Consider the following 20335-nt stretch of genomic DNA (forward strand, 5'->3'; position numbering starts at 1 on the left):
TTAGTTTACTAAAGTACATAACAATCGTGTAAAAAACAGAATTTAGAAAAATATTGAGGGCGTCGTCCTCCTCAGCAAATGTTATGATATTGCTTTAACCAAATTAGGTGCACATTTTCGCGCGCGATGTACTAATTAGTCAGAATGTGGAAAGTATAGCGATACAAAGCAATACCATTAAGGTGTAGAAGCTACGGAATCGTAAATTGTCTCATTTATACCGGGTTTCTCATAATTTCATTCGTAGTAAAACAGCATTACTGTCATACATGTATGTACAGAAATCAACAACAATATAGAGGATTTATATTAGATTATTAGTACTCATTCCTTAGTTCAATACCACACAAACTTTATTTCACAGCTTTTCAAATTCATCCGTATACTTTTTGAAAAATGCCTGTATCCGAAAATACCACTTTCTTTGAATACCTTTTGCCATTGCCTTCGATTATTATACAATTATTTGCCCACCTCAATGAATTCCAATGTAATCTTCTGTTATCATAATTATTGTGGGTTTTTTTTACAGAGCATGTACACGTGGCCAGCTTCTGATCATCGGCAATCTCATCAAAACACAAACAATATTTTAAAATAGACAGAGTTTATTTTACCATATAAAAAAACTCAATGTCTTAACTCTCAAAAGCGCCGTAAACCTTATTTTAAAACACTCAAGATTATTTTAAAACCAGTCTGTGAGAAAATACGCACATGTTATGCGATAAAATACCAACGCAAGTATATAAATATCATGTTATGCTGACGCCATACGAAACAGATTTTTTTTTTACTTTTACTTTTTAAGTTGTAAATTTTTTTAAATTTATTTAATGTTTGGGTTTTTGCGCCAAAAAAGTCTAGGGTCGGGCCTACTTTTAGAGCCGGTCGGGTTTTAGGCCTAATACTCTACCCTGTACCGCTGGACACTTTCTAACCGAATATTTTGATATGATAATAGTTCTCATGGCAAAAAATAAAATAAATTGGTTGCATTAAAAGCTTGAAAGAGTACTTTTCATTAACTAAATAGCGCCACCAATTTTGTCATAAATAGATACATTTTATATCCGAAAAACTTTTAAAAATGCTGTAAATGTGAATAATTTTGTAAAAGAGGACAAATTTAAAGTTGAAAATGACTCAAAAGCATCTGTATACATTAGTATGATCTCGCCTTTAGCTGTTTTAGCCTAAAATTGGGTTGTACAGGATGTTTTGTTTGAAAAACTATTAAATGATCACATCAAACAGCCGTGATACGCGTAGGTATATAATATTATGTTACGTGAGCGTTATCGGAGTAATCGGACCCGTTTTTTTGCCCCTAGCTCATAGCCTGCTACACTGTTATGAGTTTGATATTTAATAGCTGAATTATTTTTTCTTTAGTGTCCATGTCTTTCTTTTACTTTCCCCTTTATGAGATGAAGCCATAGTTTGTAATATTTGTTGGTTCTTTAGCAATTCAGATCTGAAAAAGAAAATAGACATACGAATGATTACTTTAAGTGTTCAAATGAGAAAGGATCCAAAGATCTTACTGATGTTTTCAACAGAGGGGCAAATTTGATATCAACTGCTCTTAACTTCATGGTCAATTGAAAGTGCAACACTCAAAGATCTCTTTATAACAGCTGTACAGGTGATTCATAATATAACGCATTGTTCCTTTGTGCCACATTGATTTGCCGACAAGCTATTTTAATATAAAATCGGTACCATTGTTTTGGACAAAAGGCACCCGCCATTAAATTAGTAACTACACCAACGAAAGGTACTGTGACAGGTACAAGAGTATCAAGTAATCAAAAGGAAGTCTTTTGTAAAGCAAGAATTCAACAAATTGTTGTCTCACATCCAAAAAGTGTAATAGGGTGGTCGCCAGCCCATAAAGCAGACTCACCCCTTCAACGTATGGTTTGTTAAATACCGCTCGTTTACTTTTAGATTAAGGTTGGTCTGAACCCTGGAATTATGGAAACTTTCGGGCCTCATAACTTCTAAATTGTTGGTCTAAAGTATATAAAAGTATACATATTTAGAATGGCAAAGACTTGATAAGTTCATCTGTGAGGTCAAATTTGGGCCAAAATGCTAATTTTTGGCCCAAAATCCAAAAAAACTTCTTTTTTGTACATCCTACCAAAAAAATTCTTGGGCCAAATTTTTTTTTTTTATTAATTTTTAAAAACTAGATAAAAATATCTAGGAGCAACTTTTTTATTTTTTTGAATTTTGACCAACTTCACCAAAAAATATTAGAAATTTGGGCGAAAATCGGGCTTTTTAATGATTTTTTTGAAAATTCAACTTTTTTTAACCATTTTTGGTGCAAATTTTGAAAGTTGGTCGAAATTCAAAAAAATGAAAAAATGGCTCCTAGATATTTTTATCTAGTTTTTAAAAAATTAATAAAAAAACAGTTTTTTGGGATTTGGGGCCAAAAATGAGCATTTTGGCCCAAATTTGACCTCACAGATGAACTTATCAAGTCTTTGCCATTCTAAATATGTATACTTTTATGTACTTTAGACCAACAATTTAGCAGTTATGAGGCCCGAAAGTTTCCATAATTGCAGGGTTCAGACCAACCTTAATTCAAAACACTGACTGTATTCACTAATCAGAAATCCTTTAATTAGCACTCACTTCATTTAAGATGTCAGCCTTGACACCTAACAAAAGAAAGCATTAATGTATATGCAAATATTCATTATTATGTTCGATACAATTTACTACTTCTCCCGGGTACGATAGAATGAACCATCGGTATAATTGAAGACCGAATTAAAACAAAGACTAGTTTGCGTATGACGTCCTGTCAACCAGACCGAAAAATGCCGTACTGCGCAGATCATTAACCAATCACCAATCAATTTGCCTTGACGTCAGACGCAAACTAGTCTTTTGAGTTCGGTCTTCAATTATACCTATCGGGGAACCGATAGCGCTATAGGACCAAAGTTAACGTCGTGCCTAATCTATTTTACATATTTTCTCTTACTGTATTCCCTGTAGTGCCTCTTTCAGAAGTGCTACTTCTGATTTCAATTGTTGAATTTCTAGCGTCTGTGTTAAGTCATCAGAGTCCTTGGTTTCAAAATGAAGGCTCGCATAACGATCACTTATCCTCTTAATAAAAGTCTGAAAATTATAAATTAAAAAAATATAGGTGTGCATAATAAATAACGTTCTTCTGTTCTAATCTAATCTAATTAAATATAATGCTATGGTCCAATGTATATAAATTCATGTTAAATGTACTAGTATAACATACTAGTATAATGTCGGCCGTGGTTAGCACGCACTCGTGTAAGAAAAATGAGCTTGAAATTCCCCTAGACAAGTGACTTACTGCTAATTGTCTCGTTGTAACCCGTACGAAACTCGGGGAGCTGATCCTGGCTGCGAAGGTATATTGTGGAATGTCTAGGGTGTGCGCTTCTTAGCTGCAATTCCCTGTGTTGTTGTTTTATGGTTTATGGAATGATATGGGGCCGTAGTGGTCAGCGACAACCTGTAAAGCGTGCTAAAGCTTGTGAATCAATGTCTAGGTGTTATGTCTGTGCGTAGCGCACTATAAATTACTGCGCTGTTTTGTGGGTTGTTTGTTTTTGTTTGTTTTTTGGTGTGTTTTTTTATGTGTAATGAAAGAGAGGATATGTGCGACATAAATGAGAGAGGTGGCGAGAGAAAGGGGAGGGAGAGAACGACAGTACAAGTGAGGATTACAGGAATATGTATTCCCAAAAAACGAATTATGCGAATATTTCCACAAAATGCACATGACTTACTTCATAATTCTTATTTTGTCGATCTAGAGTTGTTCGCATTTCAACTTCCTGTGGATAGAAAAAATAGAGTAATGAAAACAATGAAACATTTCTGTATTTTTATAGATGTATTCAGTATTATTCCTATGGCAGATTAACAAAGAGTCACTTAAAATATTGAAAAATTATATATAACGTGAACGAAAGGGTGTTCACACATCTGTAACCGCGGAGCCACGTCCAACCGTGGAAATGCAGTTAACTAGAAATTATGAATTTTCTATAGCCCATACCTCTATTTGGTCTACTTCTGTTTTGCTCCTATTCCTTCTCCACGGCCAAGATAAAACTTTGATGATCGTATTAACGGTTGGGATGACATTAAAAGGTGGTGGGAGTGTAGTGGTTTTATGCATGTAGTATGCCATCAACTTGGTCCTTTCTACCTTCCACTCTGTTTCGCGATTTTCCTGCGGAAGAAGAAAGTACCGTAAATTCTCGTTTACAAGCATATAGAGTGTTTTATATCAATTTGTAAGCGCTCTTTAGCAAAGTCATAGTTCATTGAATTTACAACCGTGTTTACAACTTTTCTTTTAAAACCTACATTTTGGTCAAAAAATGTGCTTGGATAGGTAGTTTTCAACAGATTTACCACATTTGCCTTGCTATGACATTGAATTGCGTTAACTGTTGACCTAGTGACGAAAAGTGTTTTTAGGGGGAAGTGTTGGCTTTCGTTTGATATTTTTTTTAATCTGATTTGATGAAGGGAACACTTGAGGTTTAGACAAAAGCCAATCAAAGAGGCCCGTTTTTCAGCTAGAAACTCCACAGCTCTTACGATGATATGTACTTTACCGTGTAGTGGAATTAAAGACTATGTGGAGACAATTCACTGCCTGCTTGAGAGCTCTTGGACGAAAATGTGTGCTCAGATGTATCGAGGTGGAAACTGTGCGCATGATGGTTTATAAGATAATCGTTTTTGTATAGAAACCTTTCCATATGTTGATGAAAGCTAAATACGAAACAGAAGTAAATGCCGATACAATAGATTGGTCTTACAAAAGTACTAGTACTTGTTTGTATATGCCTGTATCGGAAATTTATTTGCTCAAATACCGTTATGTTATTGTCGATGGATGGCGTCTGGATTAATTTAGCTAAATATGATTCTAACATGCTTTCAGCCCAAAAACTGAAAATTCAAGTCCTGAAGTCCTAAGACTTGATTCAAATAGAAGTACATGTCTCACACGTTGAAAGTTCCAGGTTGATTGCTGAAAGTCAGTTTGAACTATCTTCGGATTTAATTAACAATATCGGTATCAAAGTGAAATTATTACGCAATTGATCTCATAATAAATCCCATAAGCCGTTGCATGTAGACCTGTGATGTCATCACGCTCATGCGCACATCGTTACTGCGCACTTCACGGCTTCACGGCTTTGAAACGCGCGAAGTAACGATGTTCGCTAAACGATGTGCCCCATTCGGCGTGATGTCAAATGACGACACCAGGTGTACCCACCCACAAAGGCTTATAGGATTTACCGAAATGGTCAATAAAGAAGACAGTAACATCCGCCCACCTTTATGAAAGCATAATGAGCCAATGTAACAACTGTAATATTACCGTCTTTAGAAATTTGATTGGTTTGCTGGCTAGTTAGTTGGTTGGTTAATTGACTATATTTAACCAACTGAGCGAAACGTTTCGCCCACTTACCGCGATTCTTTCGTAAGTATCTGCCATCATTGCTATGAGCGCATTCAACATGACAACCACCACGACAACCATGTAGATGGCGTAGAGAATCTCTCCAATAATCCCTATAATGACAAGATCTTCATTCACGTGAAGTTGAGATGTATCGATTGGATTAAAAATAGACCAGAACAGTGCTTCCATTGTGCTAATTAATCTACAAAGACAATTCAACAATAAGCATTTGTATTGTTAGCAAATATGGTTGGTTCTGCGACGGTAAAACACCAAATGTTGTCGACGGTTGTCAGACTCTTCGCGTGTTGTAGAATGTGGACAATGACGCATTACAGAGTCGACGACGACAACGTTTGGTGTATTGCTAGCAAATATGGTTGGTTCTGCGATGGTAAAACACCAAACGTTGTCGACGGGTGTCAGACTCTTCGCGTGATGTAGAATTTAGACAATGACGCATTACAAAGTCGACGACGACAAACGTTTGGTGTTTTACCGTCACAGAACCAACCATATTTGCTAACAATCGAAAACTCCCTAGTAGCTCCTAGTATCAAATAAGTACAGATTAGGTTAGCTGTACAAATGGATAGTTTTAGGAAAATTATAGATTCATTTGCGATCAAGCTCTTTGTGTTGTCTTATCTGTCAACAGATGGTGACGCGTACTGTTTATTTACCATGTTTTATACTATGGTAAACTTTGGATTCAATTCAACGACAGTAGTCAGCACGGGAAGGGATGCAGAGCTATGCAGAGTGACGCCCTAACAGAAAAATGAAAGAGAAAAGTGCCCCTTCTGCCAAAAAATGAAAGAGAAACTAGGACAGGAAATGAAAAGGGGAAATGAACCTGTTTCACGCCAAATTTTACCCCGATCATGGGCAAAAATAATGTAAAATACCAATTTACCCTCAAAAGCCCTCTAGGAAGCTCGAAGACTTTATGCATGTACATTCTCTATAAAAAAAAATTAACAAACCGGTATATGATAAGCCTACATCCCACCGATAATACCGGGTCAACATGGCCCGGCCCCCGACCACGAAAGCTGGCTACATCCCTGCAGAACAATAATTATGTATATAATAAGTATACGAATCCAAGTAAGTATTATTTTCTCACCCTGCGAAGGGTGCCATTTCACATCCATCAGGGTTATTACAGTGAAGAGCCGTCACGATGTTGTAAGATTGGTACAACTGCCTCATGCCCATTGCAAATGATATCCATACAAACATAAAGATAATTGCAAAGCGTATGATATCAGTGATCATTCCTCCTAAGGAGACGCGTAAAGGACCAACGAAGAAATTGATTACCAACTCACGAAAAATGGTCAGGAATGATAAAATGGTAGCTATAGCAAAAAACACTTCTGACAGAATAAGTGGGTTCAGATCATCATTAATCAGGTTCGATACAGTGAAGTTCTTGTCTCTCGGGCTGTTATATCTGTAGTAAAACAAAAAATTGATTATGACAAAATATGTTAAGATCGCACCTTCCAGCGCCATTCCTGGGCAAATTGATAACACAACCCATTACACCTTAGATTCAAAGTGAAGGTAATGATAATATAACGAACGAAAGGCTCCAATGCAGTCACGTTAGCTCAATCGATATGACGAATACATGACACACAGTGTCGACACCCTATATTATAAATGAATACCTGAGTGGAAGAAGGGCCCAACTCCATTTTTTTACAAAATGCGTTTCAAAGCCGTTAACTCCATGGAGTTGGGCCCTTCTTCCACAAATATTGTGTTAAAGAGGAATTTTGTTCATCCATGAAATCTGCTTTTCACTACAATAAACTTTCTTGCTAACATATTGCATGCTTCTACTTGTGCAATTAATTGATTTCTGTAGCTATTTATAACACATCTGCTTACGCAACTGGTACTTGCAGTATATTAGTGGAAGAAGGGCCCAACTCCAGCTCGTATTAAGACCTGTACCGTTGCCATGAAAACATCATATATAATTTCGAATGTATGTAATATTGTATGTTCATGTATTGAAGGTCCCCTGAAGATGAAAACATTCTGTCTATAAAACTTTTCAAAATATTAAGTTTTTTCTTAATATCTCAAAAACAGTTTTGATGGAGTTGGGCCCTTCTTCCACTCAGGTATTCAAATATAAACTTAATACTGCGTTGGTGAGCGACAGGCGAGTGGTATTTCACCGAACGCAAGAAAAGGAGTTCTATCTGATTGGCTAGCAATCGATCGCTAGATCGCTCAGTGGTGAACTACAAACTCAAAATGGAGCGATGTATTCAATTCGATTGAAATCAATATTCTATTATTGACGCAGATAAAGAAAGTGGCATAGTGTGTATTGTATAGACGTTTTTAATTTTCTAATACAGGTGTCCCTTCATAGAATTGGAATTCTTAAACAGTTGAATATATCACAATTTTTATTTTGATGATCAAAATCTTTACTTATAAAATGCAGTAAAATATATCCACAGCAAAATACCGGTCCCCGCTAATTAGTGTATTTAATTTCCAGTTAGTGTATTAAAAATAAAACCTGGGATTTACCTGACAACAAATCAAATTTTCTTGTAATAGAAATATCATATGGGATACTGATCATGCGCAAATCGTAAAAACATAGAATAGAAACTCTGTGGCAGGGTCTGTGGAATCTCATATCGTGTGAAAATGGTATGCTTAGCCTGAGTCGCTCGGCCTATCTCGAACATAGGAGACATGCGTATCTGTTGAAAAACGAGAGGATTCATCGTACTATCACGGCAATTTTTGACACGAAGATATAGGGATGATGACGCTGTGCGACATATCCCATATTGCTTCTTGCATGTTTTATAATTTACTTTACATACCCTATAGGTGGTCCTGTGGTATAATTGTCTTCTAAAACTGACGTCTCAAGGACAACACCCGTGTCTTTCATGTGACGGCAATCAATTGTCCCGTCGCTCAAATGTCGGATGTATCTGTCCCATGCGTCCAAAATCTCAGGACTGTTTTGCTACATAAAGAGGGGGACGGAAATATATCGTAAACAATCCATTGTACATGTACTATAATTGAAGACAGAGATAAAAAAAAAAAAGAGACTAGTTTGCGTCTGACGTCATCCGTCAATCAAACTCGAGCACGGTTTGTTTACAAGTGTCGTATGATGATAAGCTGCTGAACGCGGCGGTAAAACTGTGCGCCTTATTGTTAATTTTGCACCTTCAAACACACAAACCATCTCAAAAGTTAGGTCTTTATTGTATATAGGAAACTTTTTTCCCGAAGGCACCATGTCAATAATGCCTAGAAAAGGTGCTTTTTGCCTTGTAAAAGTACATAATTTTCGCCATTTTCTGCTATTCCTTTTCTCCGATCGGCACCAGATAAAGCGACCATCCTATATCAACCAATCAAGGATCGTAAGGAATTTGATTGACAGTGGCGTCAGAGTCTTTTTTATCTCTGTCTTCTATAATAGACGGAGCACACCACTATAAAATAAACATTCATCAGTAGAAGTGACAACTTAACACACTTGAATGACATCTTATTTAAAATATTTCACCAGGAGAAAGAACATAAACACATACCCATCTTCTCTGATATACCTTACAACAGTCCCACACACCCCCACATACTCTACACATCCACACACTTCCACAACACCGCATACCCCACCCCACTTACAAATCTGTAAGAAAACCAAAATAATGCTATCGATATCCAATAGAGAATCAGTTGTAACGAATCGGTCCAGTTCAAAGCATTCGACCAAAATCTACAGAAACCTCCAGTTATCATGTCCTTCACTGTCTTCCACGTCATTCCTAAGCAACAACAAAATAGCAAGTTCCCAGTAATGTCAAATAAGAAACCATCGATTATAGTTTTCAGCACAGTACTTCAGAGGTCTGGCAATTTTGCGCAGTTTATGGCGTATACGGAAGAGGGGTTATATCACATCGGCACCTCATTCGCTATTCAAACTGCGTAGCATCGCGTGACCTAGTTCTTTTTACGCGGTAATCAGACAGAGCAGACGAACACCGCTGAAGTAATTTGCTGAATAGTGTAGTAAACATTGCATTAATTGTATGAGGCCAAATGAAATAAATAAATATGTTTCACGTCCCCTCCCACTCCCCTTTTTGAGGTTTCTTCAATGATATTCTTATTTATGAAATTCAGTTATAATGTTTCAAAAAATAGTGTAGGAAGTTGAAATGCTTTCTATAAGCTTGTTCATTATACAAGAAACGCTTTTGGAAGGTTTTGTGATCATTAGAGGGGTCTACCTCTCAGAACAACAAAATAAAAAATGCCTCCTTTTTCAGGGCATTATTACATACGCTAAAACAGCTCTAAAGTATGGGTATTACACTGATTTTGCGACAAAAATAGAAAATAAATTTTGCTACAATTAATATGGCTAAAATGAAATCGGTTTGAATCAAAAACATACAGCGAATTGAACACCATTCAATGTGTAGTATAACATCAACATATCCAGCAAACACAAAAACGTTTTTAAAACGTTTTAAATAAGTTATATTTTGGGTTTTGGTTTAGGTAAAAACGTTTTAATAACATTAAAATGTCGGGTTGTATAAAGGTCATGAAATCGTTTTAGTATGAAAACACACTACAACAATATTTTTTAAATGTTTTCGAAATGTCATTGTAAACTATTTTTGCAAACATTTTTGGAAAATATTTTTTCAACACTTAAATAACATTATGTTAAAATATTTGCACCCAGCAAAAACAGAAATGTTCTTAAAATGTTTTTTACAAAACGTTTTAATAACATTTAAATGTCGGGTTATATAAAGGTCGTGAAAACATTATAAAAACGTTATTGTAAATATTTTGGGCAAACATTTTTTGCAAAATATTTTTTCAACCCCAGAATAACATTCTGTTTAGACTGATTTGTACCAAGTTTTCAAAAATGTTTTTGGAATGTTATTAAAACGTTTTTATACCCTTTATATAACCCGACATTTAAATGTTTTCTGTAAAACATTTGTGTTTGCTGTGCAGTAAATTACCAACATATGTTTTTTAATGTTATGAAAACGTTTTATACCATTAATGTACCCTTTATATAACCCGACATTTAAACGTTTTCTGACAACCTATTATAACCTTTTGCGAATGATGTCGGAAACGTTTTGTGTTTGCTGGGTATTTACTTTTGGTGAGAAATTAGCATAAGGTAAACATATACTTACCAAACAGCCAAGTATAGAAAATATAGAACCCGATAAGGGGAGCCCCAGTAAACCAGAATTTGAGCTGACAATACTTGAGGAAATCGGTAGCTACAACAAATACCCAGGAAATGTTGAGATATAAAAGAAAACTGATGAAGTACAGTTTGGACACACAGTGGAGAAGAAAACGCACATATCTGAAAAAAAAGGATAAAATTATATAAATGTATTAGGTTATTTGTAATTGAAATATGAAAATATGAGTTATTGCAACAACCAATGCCAATTATACGATTGGGACAACGTAACAAGTTACAAGTGGTACACCCAATATGAAGTGAAGGCGTCTCATTTCAAAAACTTCTATTATTTGCTTGGTAGGTCTTGTTCAGTTCTAGTAGTCTGTCCATGTCGCAATAATTGATAGGATAAGAGACTTGTAGATCAGTTTTATCTTTTGCATATATAAAACACAGAATTTGGTGAATAGATTACGCGGAAACTTTATGAGCTATATTCCGTGATCTTTTGTTAATCGTTATACATTACGAATACAGATCCTGCATTTGATCTTGAGGTAGGTTCAACAATTAGAGGCTGAGAGGCACATAATTGAACAGATTCAGAGGCACAGTGTCATCGGCCCGATATCTTCATGGCAGAAATCGCCATGGTAGGTTGAATCCACAGCCACGCATGGCCATTTTGTTCCGACCTGTTTGATAGTTTTGAGACGCATAATGAGCCGAGGGACATCTGACTAACGCTACTGATAATAGCCTGGTAATTGACCTCTCTGTGTGTGAGTGAGCATGTATACGCCATGGGGTCATCTGCTTTTAGACTGCCTCCACGAGTGAGTGCAGCTAGCCTACTCTGCGCTATAGTTATTCGGCACATATAAAATCAGAATTTTGGTCAGTTTTTGAGCTCAAGACGCACGCTTCTTTCTCAATACACAAGCTAATCTATCATGGTCTATACCAAACATCATCAAGTATGTGGATGATAACACCCTTCTTGACGTTGTGTTTCCATCACGATCAACTCAGCCAAACACAGGATAATGACAGATGACCCACGGAATATGTAATCCTCAGGATCCTCAAACACGCACCAATTAGAAATTGCGTAAATGGAACATTAACAGTTTGTATTCCTCCGAACAATGTCCCATTTTTGGAAGAAGAACCAGAGTAAAATATAATTATCGTAAAATCCGTAAGATCATCCTCTACAACATTTCACTATAAGATCTTCTCCCACAGTTCAAACATTCAAACACTGTCTTAAAACATTATTTGCTATATCATGATAATATATTTTGTTGCTAATGTATTCTTTGTTATTTTTGTAAAGCGTAACTTTCATATTCCTTGGAAAACTATGATATGCGCCGTTGTTATGCTATTATTACATATTTATAAAACTTAACTTACGGTGTTTTGACCAGCCCACGTTTACTGTGAAACGGCAGCAATATGTAGATGAGACAAATGATAGGTTGGGCGACTAACACAAATAACGTCCAAAGTAGAAAAGATGTCTGCGATAGTCCTCTCCAAGTACCGTACCACTGCTCTCTTACAAAATGGCTGCAAGTTTGCCCAGACACGAACTGAAAATAAAATAAAAATGTGTCAGCATCCTTTAGACAATGTTGGGTTCACATGATTAAAGAGATTAATATTTGTTTAATAGTTAACAAACTAAAGACAGTACCATGAACATAATGAATAAGAAGGAAGAGAACAGAACACAGACTGAGAAATAAACAGGATTGTTCCAAGATCCATTTACAGAGATCAATGATCATGCCTTAACCCTAACCAGGACCGCGACACTCCGGAGGACAGCAGAGGACAGAAAAATGTGACTCTCCTGCTAGTCTCCTACACAACCAGTTAATTATGTTTTTGTTCATACCGCATACAGTCTGGCCCGCGCCCGGACTAGCAGGAGAGTCACATTTTCTGTCCTCACATCGGTATAGGCCGTCTGCACGTTAATTGTACGGAGTGTCGCTTCTCTACCTTTATTTTCTCTGCCCTAACCCTCCTGAATACTACAAAATACTACTTGATACATGCGCTGTTCGTGCATGCATCCCACGTGGTGTGATGACGCAATCGCCCTAAGTGATATATAGGCACGGTTTCGCTGGCCAGCGAAGCCCAAGACCCGTGGCAAAGTGTCGCCGACCGAGTGCTTGGCACATACTGCAGTTACTGTCCGTTTTCCTATACACAATACACAGTGCTCTCACCATTGACGCGTGACCTCTACAAATGATGTATGTTGGAAGAATGGGCACTTGCCTAGTTAACATCACTGTGTGAAAAATAACCAGCCAATATTTAACTTATTCTCCAAACTTCTAGCAAATATATTTCTCTAACATGACCTAAAATTACAGCTAGGTTAGATGTTCAGAAATAGTCGCACTTTTGTCAAATATGAGTGAGGGCAAGGCATAGCTAGCCAACTCCCCGTGTTAATTGAATGGAGATTTGACCGAAAATATTGGTATCGGACCGCTCACTTCTGAAGGATGCCACAAAAAAACGGTACAAGCTACATTTAAACTATTCTCTGGCAATCATCATGATGAGTTTCTTATATAGTATGCCGAAATTGGGTACTGTAGGTGATTGACAAAGGGTCGCACTTTTGTGTTTTAGGAAGGATATGTAAACGACAGATAACACCAAAAATATGAAGAAATTATTTCCAAACCGTGTTAAGTCAACAATCATTATGTTGCTCATTTTCAAGAATGCTGGTTAACAAAAAGCAGGCCATTGTCTCATTTCGTGAACAAAGGTCCACTACCATTGTTTCCTTTCGTTTCCTTTATAATCGGTTACCCAACTGAAGCTGTATTATAGCAGCTCATTGCTATATCGCACATATAAAACAGACACATGTGCACAGCCAGAGAAGATCCGATTTAATCAGTTGAGCTGTTTCAATGAGTGTTATCTTGGTTTAATAGCTTTTAATGGGGTTTAAGTCCTGCAAAGGTCGAGGTGAATTCTACTGTAGACATGACTGCATCATGATGCGAGGGGTCTCGGGTTCGAATCCCACCCAGAGCAAACAACTTCTTTCCTTCTTTTCTCTCTTTATTCTTTCCTTCTTTCCCTTCCCGTCGCCAAAAAGCCCTTAGGCGGTTAGGGTTAATCATGTTAACACTAAAGTGGAAGTGCGATGGCAGTGCTATCGCCAGGTCTGAGATGCTCATATCAGTGATTTTGCAATTGAATACATGAATACAAAAGCCACCTAAGTCCATGCGAAGTTATTTTGAAAGAAAAACCTGTGTATCATTTTAATTCCTTCAGTTAGATTTACCTGGTCAATATGGTAAGTTTTACGTGCAAATGAGTGGATTAACCTGTATTAGGTATGACGATTAGCATTTCAGGGACTTCGTGGGGTTCATTTTAAATTTTGGACTTTGGTGGTTTTTTGAATCATATACAAAGACAACAATGTTAGAATGAGATTACCACAAGTAAGATAATACAAAATAAAGCACACAGGTTTGTATAATGTTGATAAGCATTCTGCCATGTAATATAACCCACACACTTTCCTTTATTAAACCCATTTTTGTTCAAAAGTCATTCTCCAGCAATGAATGTGTTACAAGTGGACTTTTATACATACTGGATTTCAATCAATGTGTTACAAGACTCAAATCATGGAATTGGGTGATTCTTTCATACATGCTATTTTTCACATGCCCAATAGACACAGAGGATGAATTTGAGTTGTTCTTTCATGCATATAACAGGCCTATGTATAGCAACAATTTCCCATGCTTAACTCAATTTGGCCAAAGTATGGACTTAGGTGGCTTTTGTATTCATATATTCAATTGTCAAGTATTCACAAAAAGAAGGACAATCTACCAAAAAATGTAAGAAGAATAAACGAATCGACAATAAGTTGAAAGCAAAAAATATTAGCAAACAAAATATTGATAAATGTATATAACACACATTCATAAATGAATTGATTATGCAGTAGTAATTGTTTATACTGGAAGGGTAATAATTATTCACAATGAGATTATTACCGAACATAATTCTGAGGATTTCATTTCCAATATTTCCAATATTTGCATTGGTATTACTTTTTTTCACGTACTTCTTTAAAATCTAACTCCAGTGCATCTCTGACGCGTCTTGGTAATACGCCTTTTCCTCCTGCCTTTTTTGTTCCTCCTGGCACATCCTTCCAAATCAGATCTTCAATCTCTTCTCCATCCGTTGCCATCCCTACATACGTTGCTAGAAACTGATCTAAGTTATTCATAATCTCCTGGTATTCTGTTTTTCGATGTTCAAGTAGTGTTTGTTGGTGGTTTTGTAAAAGTTTTGCAGCGTCGATGGCAGCCTGGATCGGGTCGTCCGTGGCATAGACGAGGTACGCTTCACTGGTAACGGCTTGGTGCCAGTGAAGACAAGCGTTTGCATCTTTGTATTTTTCTCGTTTTGTACTGTTTAGAACTTCCTCGAGATCAGGAATTACTGCACCATATTCAACAAGAAGCTGTGAAATTGGAATAAAAAACAAAGGGAAGAAATAGCAGGGACCTGGCACAGAGATTCCACTTGCTTGTTGAAAAAAATCAGGAAGTTGCAAAGCGTAGTCACTCATTCATTGCCAAAAAATCCTGAATTCATGTCTAAAAATGGCAAAAATCAGGAATTCCTGATAAATAAAGGAAAAGTGGCATCTCTGCTGACAATAGCAAAACGGTACAGTAGTCATCATCAGTGGCATATCACATGTGCTCACACCAAAGAAAAACCCTGTCCGTATTAATATTGTCAGAAACGCTTCACATGTCATAAGTCACATCACAAAGGCAAACCCCATTGTGTGTGATATTTGTCAGAACATTAATAATTTGAGAAATCACCAAATGTCAGACTGGTGGCGTAATCAATTGCCAAAAAAGGTATAAAATCTTGTAATTACGAAGTGTTAAAGTATCCAATTTGTTCCTGAACATGATATAAAACCTGGATATTTCCTGTTCATACAGACGCGAGTGCCTGCACCACCCCCCCCCCCCCCCCCACCTATAATTATTACTACACCCCACACGTACCTTGCCAATGTCATGATACTTGTGGCTCACTACATACATCAGTGGCGACTAATCTTTGCCTTACCACACACCCACTCCCACACCCCACAAGTCCAACCCGCACATTCACACGTACCTTGCCGATCTCATGCCCGCTGCATACATCAATGGCATAATGGGGGTCAGATAGTCTTTGTCTTACAACACACCAACACCCCACACAAACCCACACCACCCCCACACACAAACACCCACCCTACGTACCTTGTGGTAGCATGGTACTTGTGTCTCGCTGCATACATCAATATACATACATCAATAGGCGTAGTAGGGTCAGATAATCTTTGTCTTACAACACACAAACACCCCACAACCACACACACCCACCCCTATGCCCCACGTACCTTGACGATAGCGTGATACTTCTGTCTCGCTGCATACATCAATGGCGCAGTGGGGGTCAGATAATCTTTGTCTTACAACACACCAACACCCCCCCCCACCCCACACCACACACACACCCCCACACACACCCCATACACCCACACCCCAATACCCACACCCCAATACCCAACGTACCTTGACGATAGCATGATACTTCTGTCTCGCTGCATATATCAATGGCGTAGTGGGGTCAGATAATCTTTGTCTTACAATACACCAACACCCCCAACCCACACCACACCACACCCCCACACCCACCCCTATGCCCCACGTACCTTGACGATGTCATGATACTTATGTCTCGCTGCGTACATCAATGGTGTAGTGGGGGTCAGATAATCTTTGTCTTCTTCAAATGCGTCAACTGTGGTCTGCAATGTTGTATGTCAAAGTAAACGACACCAAGAACTGATTACTTTACTTAAGGGGGTACTACACCCCTGCCCAATTTTGTGCCTATTTTTGCATTTTTCTCAAAAATTATAGAGCATTGGTGACAAGTAAGATATGTATATTATAGGGGCAAGGACTACAACTGCTACACTGGACATTTTATTTCAGCACAGACAACAGTTGTGGAGTTACAGCCAAAAATCAGGGAAAATCAATATTTGATCAATAAATCAATAACTACTTGCGTTGAGTTGCTGAATTTTCAGTGCGGTAGGTGTAGTCCTTGCCCATATGTGAGTGGACGCGGCGAATCAGCCGTAAACTCGGCAAATTGTATTCTGAGTTAAAGTGTAAAATGTATGTGAAGGTCGTATTCATAGGTGTATCAATTCGTTGCGACAAGTATCTTATCAAACGCTGTTTAAATCAATCAATAATACTACTGCTGAAGAGGATAATAAGCTTCTACCTATTTCTATAGAATAGTTCTTGTCTTTGTTTGCTTTGGCTAAATCCTGTTCAAGTGGTAGATAACAAAGCATTGTATTTTGTCTAGGCATGTATAATCAACAATGAACAATGAGAGGATATTTCTGAACCTCGTTGACTTGGGGATGATTTGAAATGACCGCCAATTATGACTGTTGGATATTTATTACCAGAAATGTAGAAAAAATGTAGAACCGATACAAAATACAATTTTGTCGAAGGAACAGAGTTCAACAAACCATAACCCCGCTTTTGGATATCGTTTGAAGTCAAATGATATACCATTTTAAAGCTTATGGTATATATTTTCTAAACACGAAATAAAACAAAATTGACCGGGGCCGACTTTACGGCTGATTCGCCGCGTCCAGTCACATATAATATACATATCTTACTTGTCACCAATGCGCTATAATTTTTGAGAAAAATACAATAAGCAAAAAATTGGTACCCCCTTAAGGATACAGATCCATTCGGTTATATTTTGTCGTCGTCACCTGATATCACGCCAATGTGCACATCGTTAGCGAACATCGTTACTGCGTATTTCATTGCCGTGAACTCCGGAGGGTGAAAGTGCACAATTCGCCAGCGAAGTGTTGCGTGTAATCCGATTATCACTGTGTCAACAGGATCACGTTCTGCACCACGATCGAAATGATCGCAACACAAAGTCTATGGCATGTACTACCAATTCCAAAAGGTGCGTGATCCAGTTACCAATGAGTTATGAAACTACTATGCTGGCGAATGGCAATGTCGGAACACAGGACAGTAATGATTGCAATACCTTTCTTTCTATTATCTTCCTAGATTGTCCATATCATTATGATCAATACAATTTTCACTAAACTTAGGCGATGTGCAATAATTAATTATGTGTACCGTACCCCGGTATGGTGAATACACAAAACGCTTGCCCCCTCCACTTCCATCTTTCCTAGAGCACACATAATTACTGCATCACCCCATACCTCTTTCTCCTTGAGATGTTCTAGTATCATTCGCACCATCGGTTCATGCTCTGTTTCCACCGCTGTTAGCAATCCTCGGCGAACATTAGCACCGCATTTCAGCAGAAGAGACACCATTTCTGACGTATTAAAAAATAAAAGGTAAAGATGACAAAGATTGAAAAAGATTATAGTATAGAGTGTATAATTGATTCCATATTATTTTAGGAGGTTTGGGAAATGGTTCAACAGCATTAGACACGACCATTGCCCAAATAGGTTCTTTTTAAACTGCGAATAAAGAAATTCTTTATCATATGTGGAGTCAGTGAGCCTCTAAAAAGTGAACATAAGGAGCTATGAGGTATACCTTATTTGATCAGCATTAGACTCACCAAGATCCTTTGCTTTAATAGCAATTGAAAGCGCAGTTTCGTTGCTTTCGTTGGCTGCATTGATATCTGGCGATGATGACCAAGGATCATATTCAAGCAGGTCATCCGCCAGCAGCATTGCACGCACTGCTTCTACATCACCTCTTCTAATGGCGTCAAAGAACACCTTTTGGTTTTCAGCAGACTTGTGGACACTCGACATTGTTGTACTGATCATGAAATGGTAACAAAGAGTGTTGTATTACTTTTGCAAGTTGTCCTGTTAAAAAGTCTTATTTTAAAGATTAGTCCAGATAGTCATGGTAGTACCAGTCCATTATTCATTAATTTTATTCATCATTGTATACTTCCATAAAAAAATCATTACAATAAAAGACGTCAAATAAAATTTGATACAAAATTATACAAACGCCTTATGGAGGAAAAGGCAAGACCAAAAAGGCCTGAGATTAAGCAATTCCATACAAATCAAATGAAGTTTCCAAAATAATGCAACTTGACATACCATAACCAAAAGAAGACAGTACAAGTTAGTTCTGGTGGCATTGATTCACTATTTTAGCTTTAAACCAATTGCTTATACTTCCTTTATACTTCATGGACTCAGGTGTTCAACGTTTTTATGTGAGTACAAAATGGTGGTATCGTCTGCAAAGAGGATGAACTCGAGTACTTTAGAAACATTTATTATATCATTGAAATCATTGAGTATCAATAGAAATGGACCCAGTTTTGATCCTTGCGGAACACCGCATGTATTCTCTTTCGATTCTGATGCACAAGAATTATAATTTAGCAATTGTTTTTTGTTGCTTAAATAGAAATAGTTTCTGAAACAGTCTAACAAAATACCACGAAAAGCATGTTCTAATATTATGTGGAAGTATATTATGATCAATTGTATCAAAGGCTTTTGACAAGTCCGGTAATATTCCAATAATCGTTTCATTTCTTTCCAATGCGACCTTAATTTTATCTATGCCATTTGCTCTTTATCAACAAGGACACTATATACTCGGAAAAGTGCTTAAAAAACTACTATTTAAAAACTCGTCACAGTTAACAAACTTACCAGTCTTCTTCTTAGGGTGGTCAGGTTTTCTGTTATCTCAGTCTGCAAAATGTCACCTGATAACTGTAGTGGTATTACTGCTACAATCAATTCATAACAAGAATAACTACATTGCTTTATTTTGGGCAGAATCTGGCGTCAGCGCTTCAAAAGAGAAATGGGCATTCCAACATTACAGGCATGAGCCTTTCACCTTTATCTACTATGTTGCTTTAATATATCATCCAATTATCGTTGAAAAGTCTTGAACAACTGCAAAATTATGATATGTTAACACATGACACAGCGACATGAAATACTACCATACCAACTCGGATTAGATTAAAACTATATTCACTCAAACATAACAATATAACGGTCATAATAATGCAGTTTTGGTTATGACCTATAAGCAGCTTGTTGAACCGTGCGAAAACCGATAATTAAACCAAAATATTGAAAAGATTCTTTTCTCAAACCTTGGCACACGGTTCTGAATAATCACAATAATAGGTTCTGTCAAAATGGTGTATGTACATATTCAATCATTTCTATACAAGTTATCACGTGTATATACTTGGACTACAGGTACAAAATTTTAGCTATGTTGATGTTAAATCATTTTACGTTGCCTGTTTGTCATAATTAATCACAATCAGACAGGTTCATACGTACGGAAAAACCTCAAGAGTACACCGACTTTAGCGGTCCAAGTTGTGATAATCCAGCCAAACACCAAGATACGCTAATACGCGAGAGATTCTACCAAATTTGCGTC

The 20335-nt window shown here is 37.2% G+C and overlaps 1 protein-coding gene across 1 annotated transcript; it reads right to left on the reverse strand.

Annotated features, from left to right (window-relative positions):
• LOC140150868 (transient receptor potential-gamma protein-like) lies at positions 1-19929 on the reverse strand. Its single transcript, XM_072173014.1, has 15 exons — positions 19579-19929; positions 18507-18715; positions 18133-18251; positions 16552-16659; positions 14884-15288; positions 12168-12346; positions 10747-10925; positions 9200-9339; positions 8374-8522; positions 6636-6965; positions 5513-5708; positions 4073-4249; positions 3801-3848; positions 3011-3150; positions 1-1477 (listed from the first exon to the last, which is right to left on the reverse strand). The coding sequence occupies exons 2-15, from the start codon at positions 18706-18708 to the stop codon at positions 1381-1383; spliced, it is 2469 nt and encodes an 822-aa protein (XP_072029115.1). The 5' UTR covers positions 18709-18715; positions 19579-19929; the 3' UTR covers positions 1-1380.
• Positions 19930-20335: the final 406 nt, after the last annotated feature.

This window comes from Amphiura filiformis, chromosome 4 (assembly GCF_039555335.1).
Source record: "Amphiura filiformis chromosome 4, Afil_fr2py, whole genome shotgun sequence".
Taxonomy (NCBI): Eukaryota; Metazoa; Echinodermata; class Ophiuroidea; order Amphilepidida; family Amphiuridae; genus Amphiura; species Amphiura filiformis.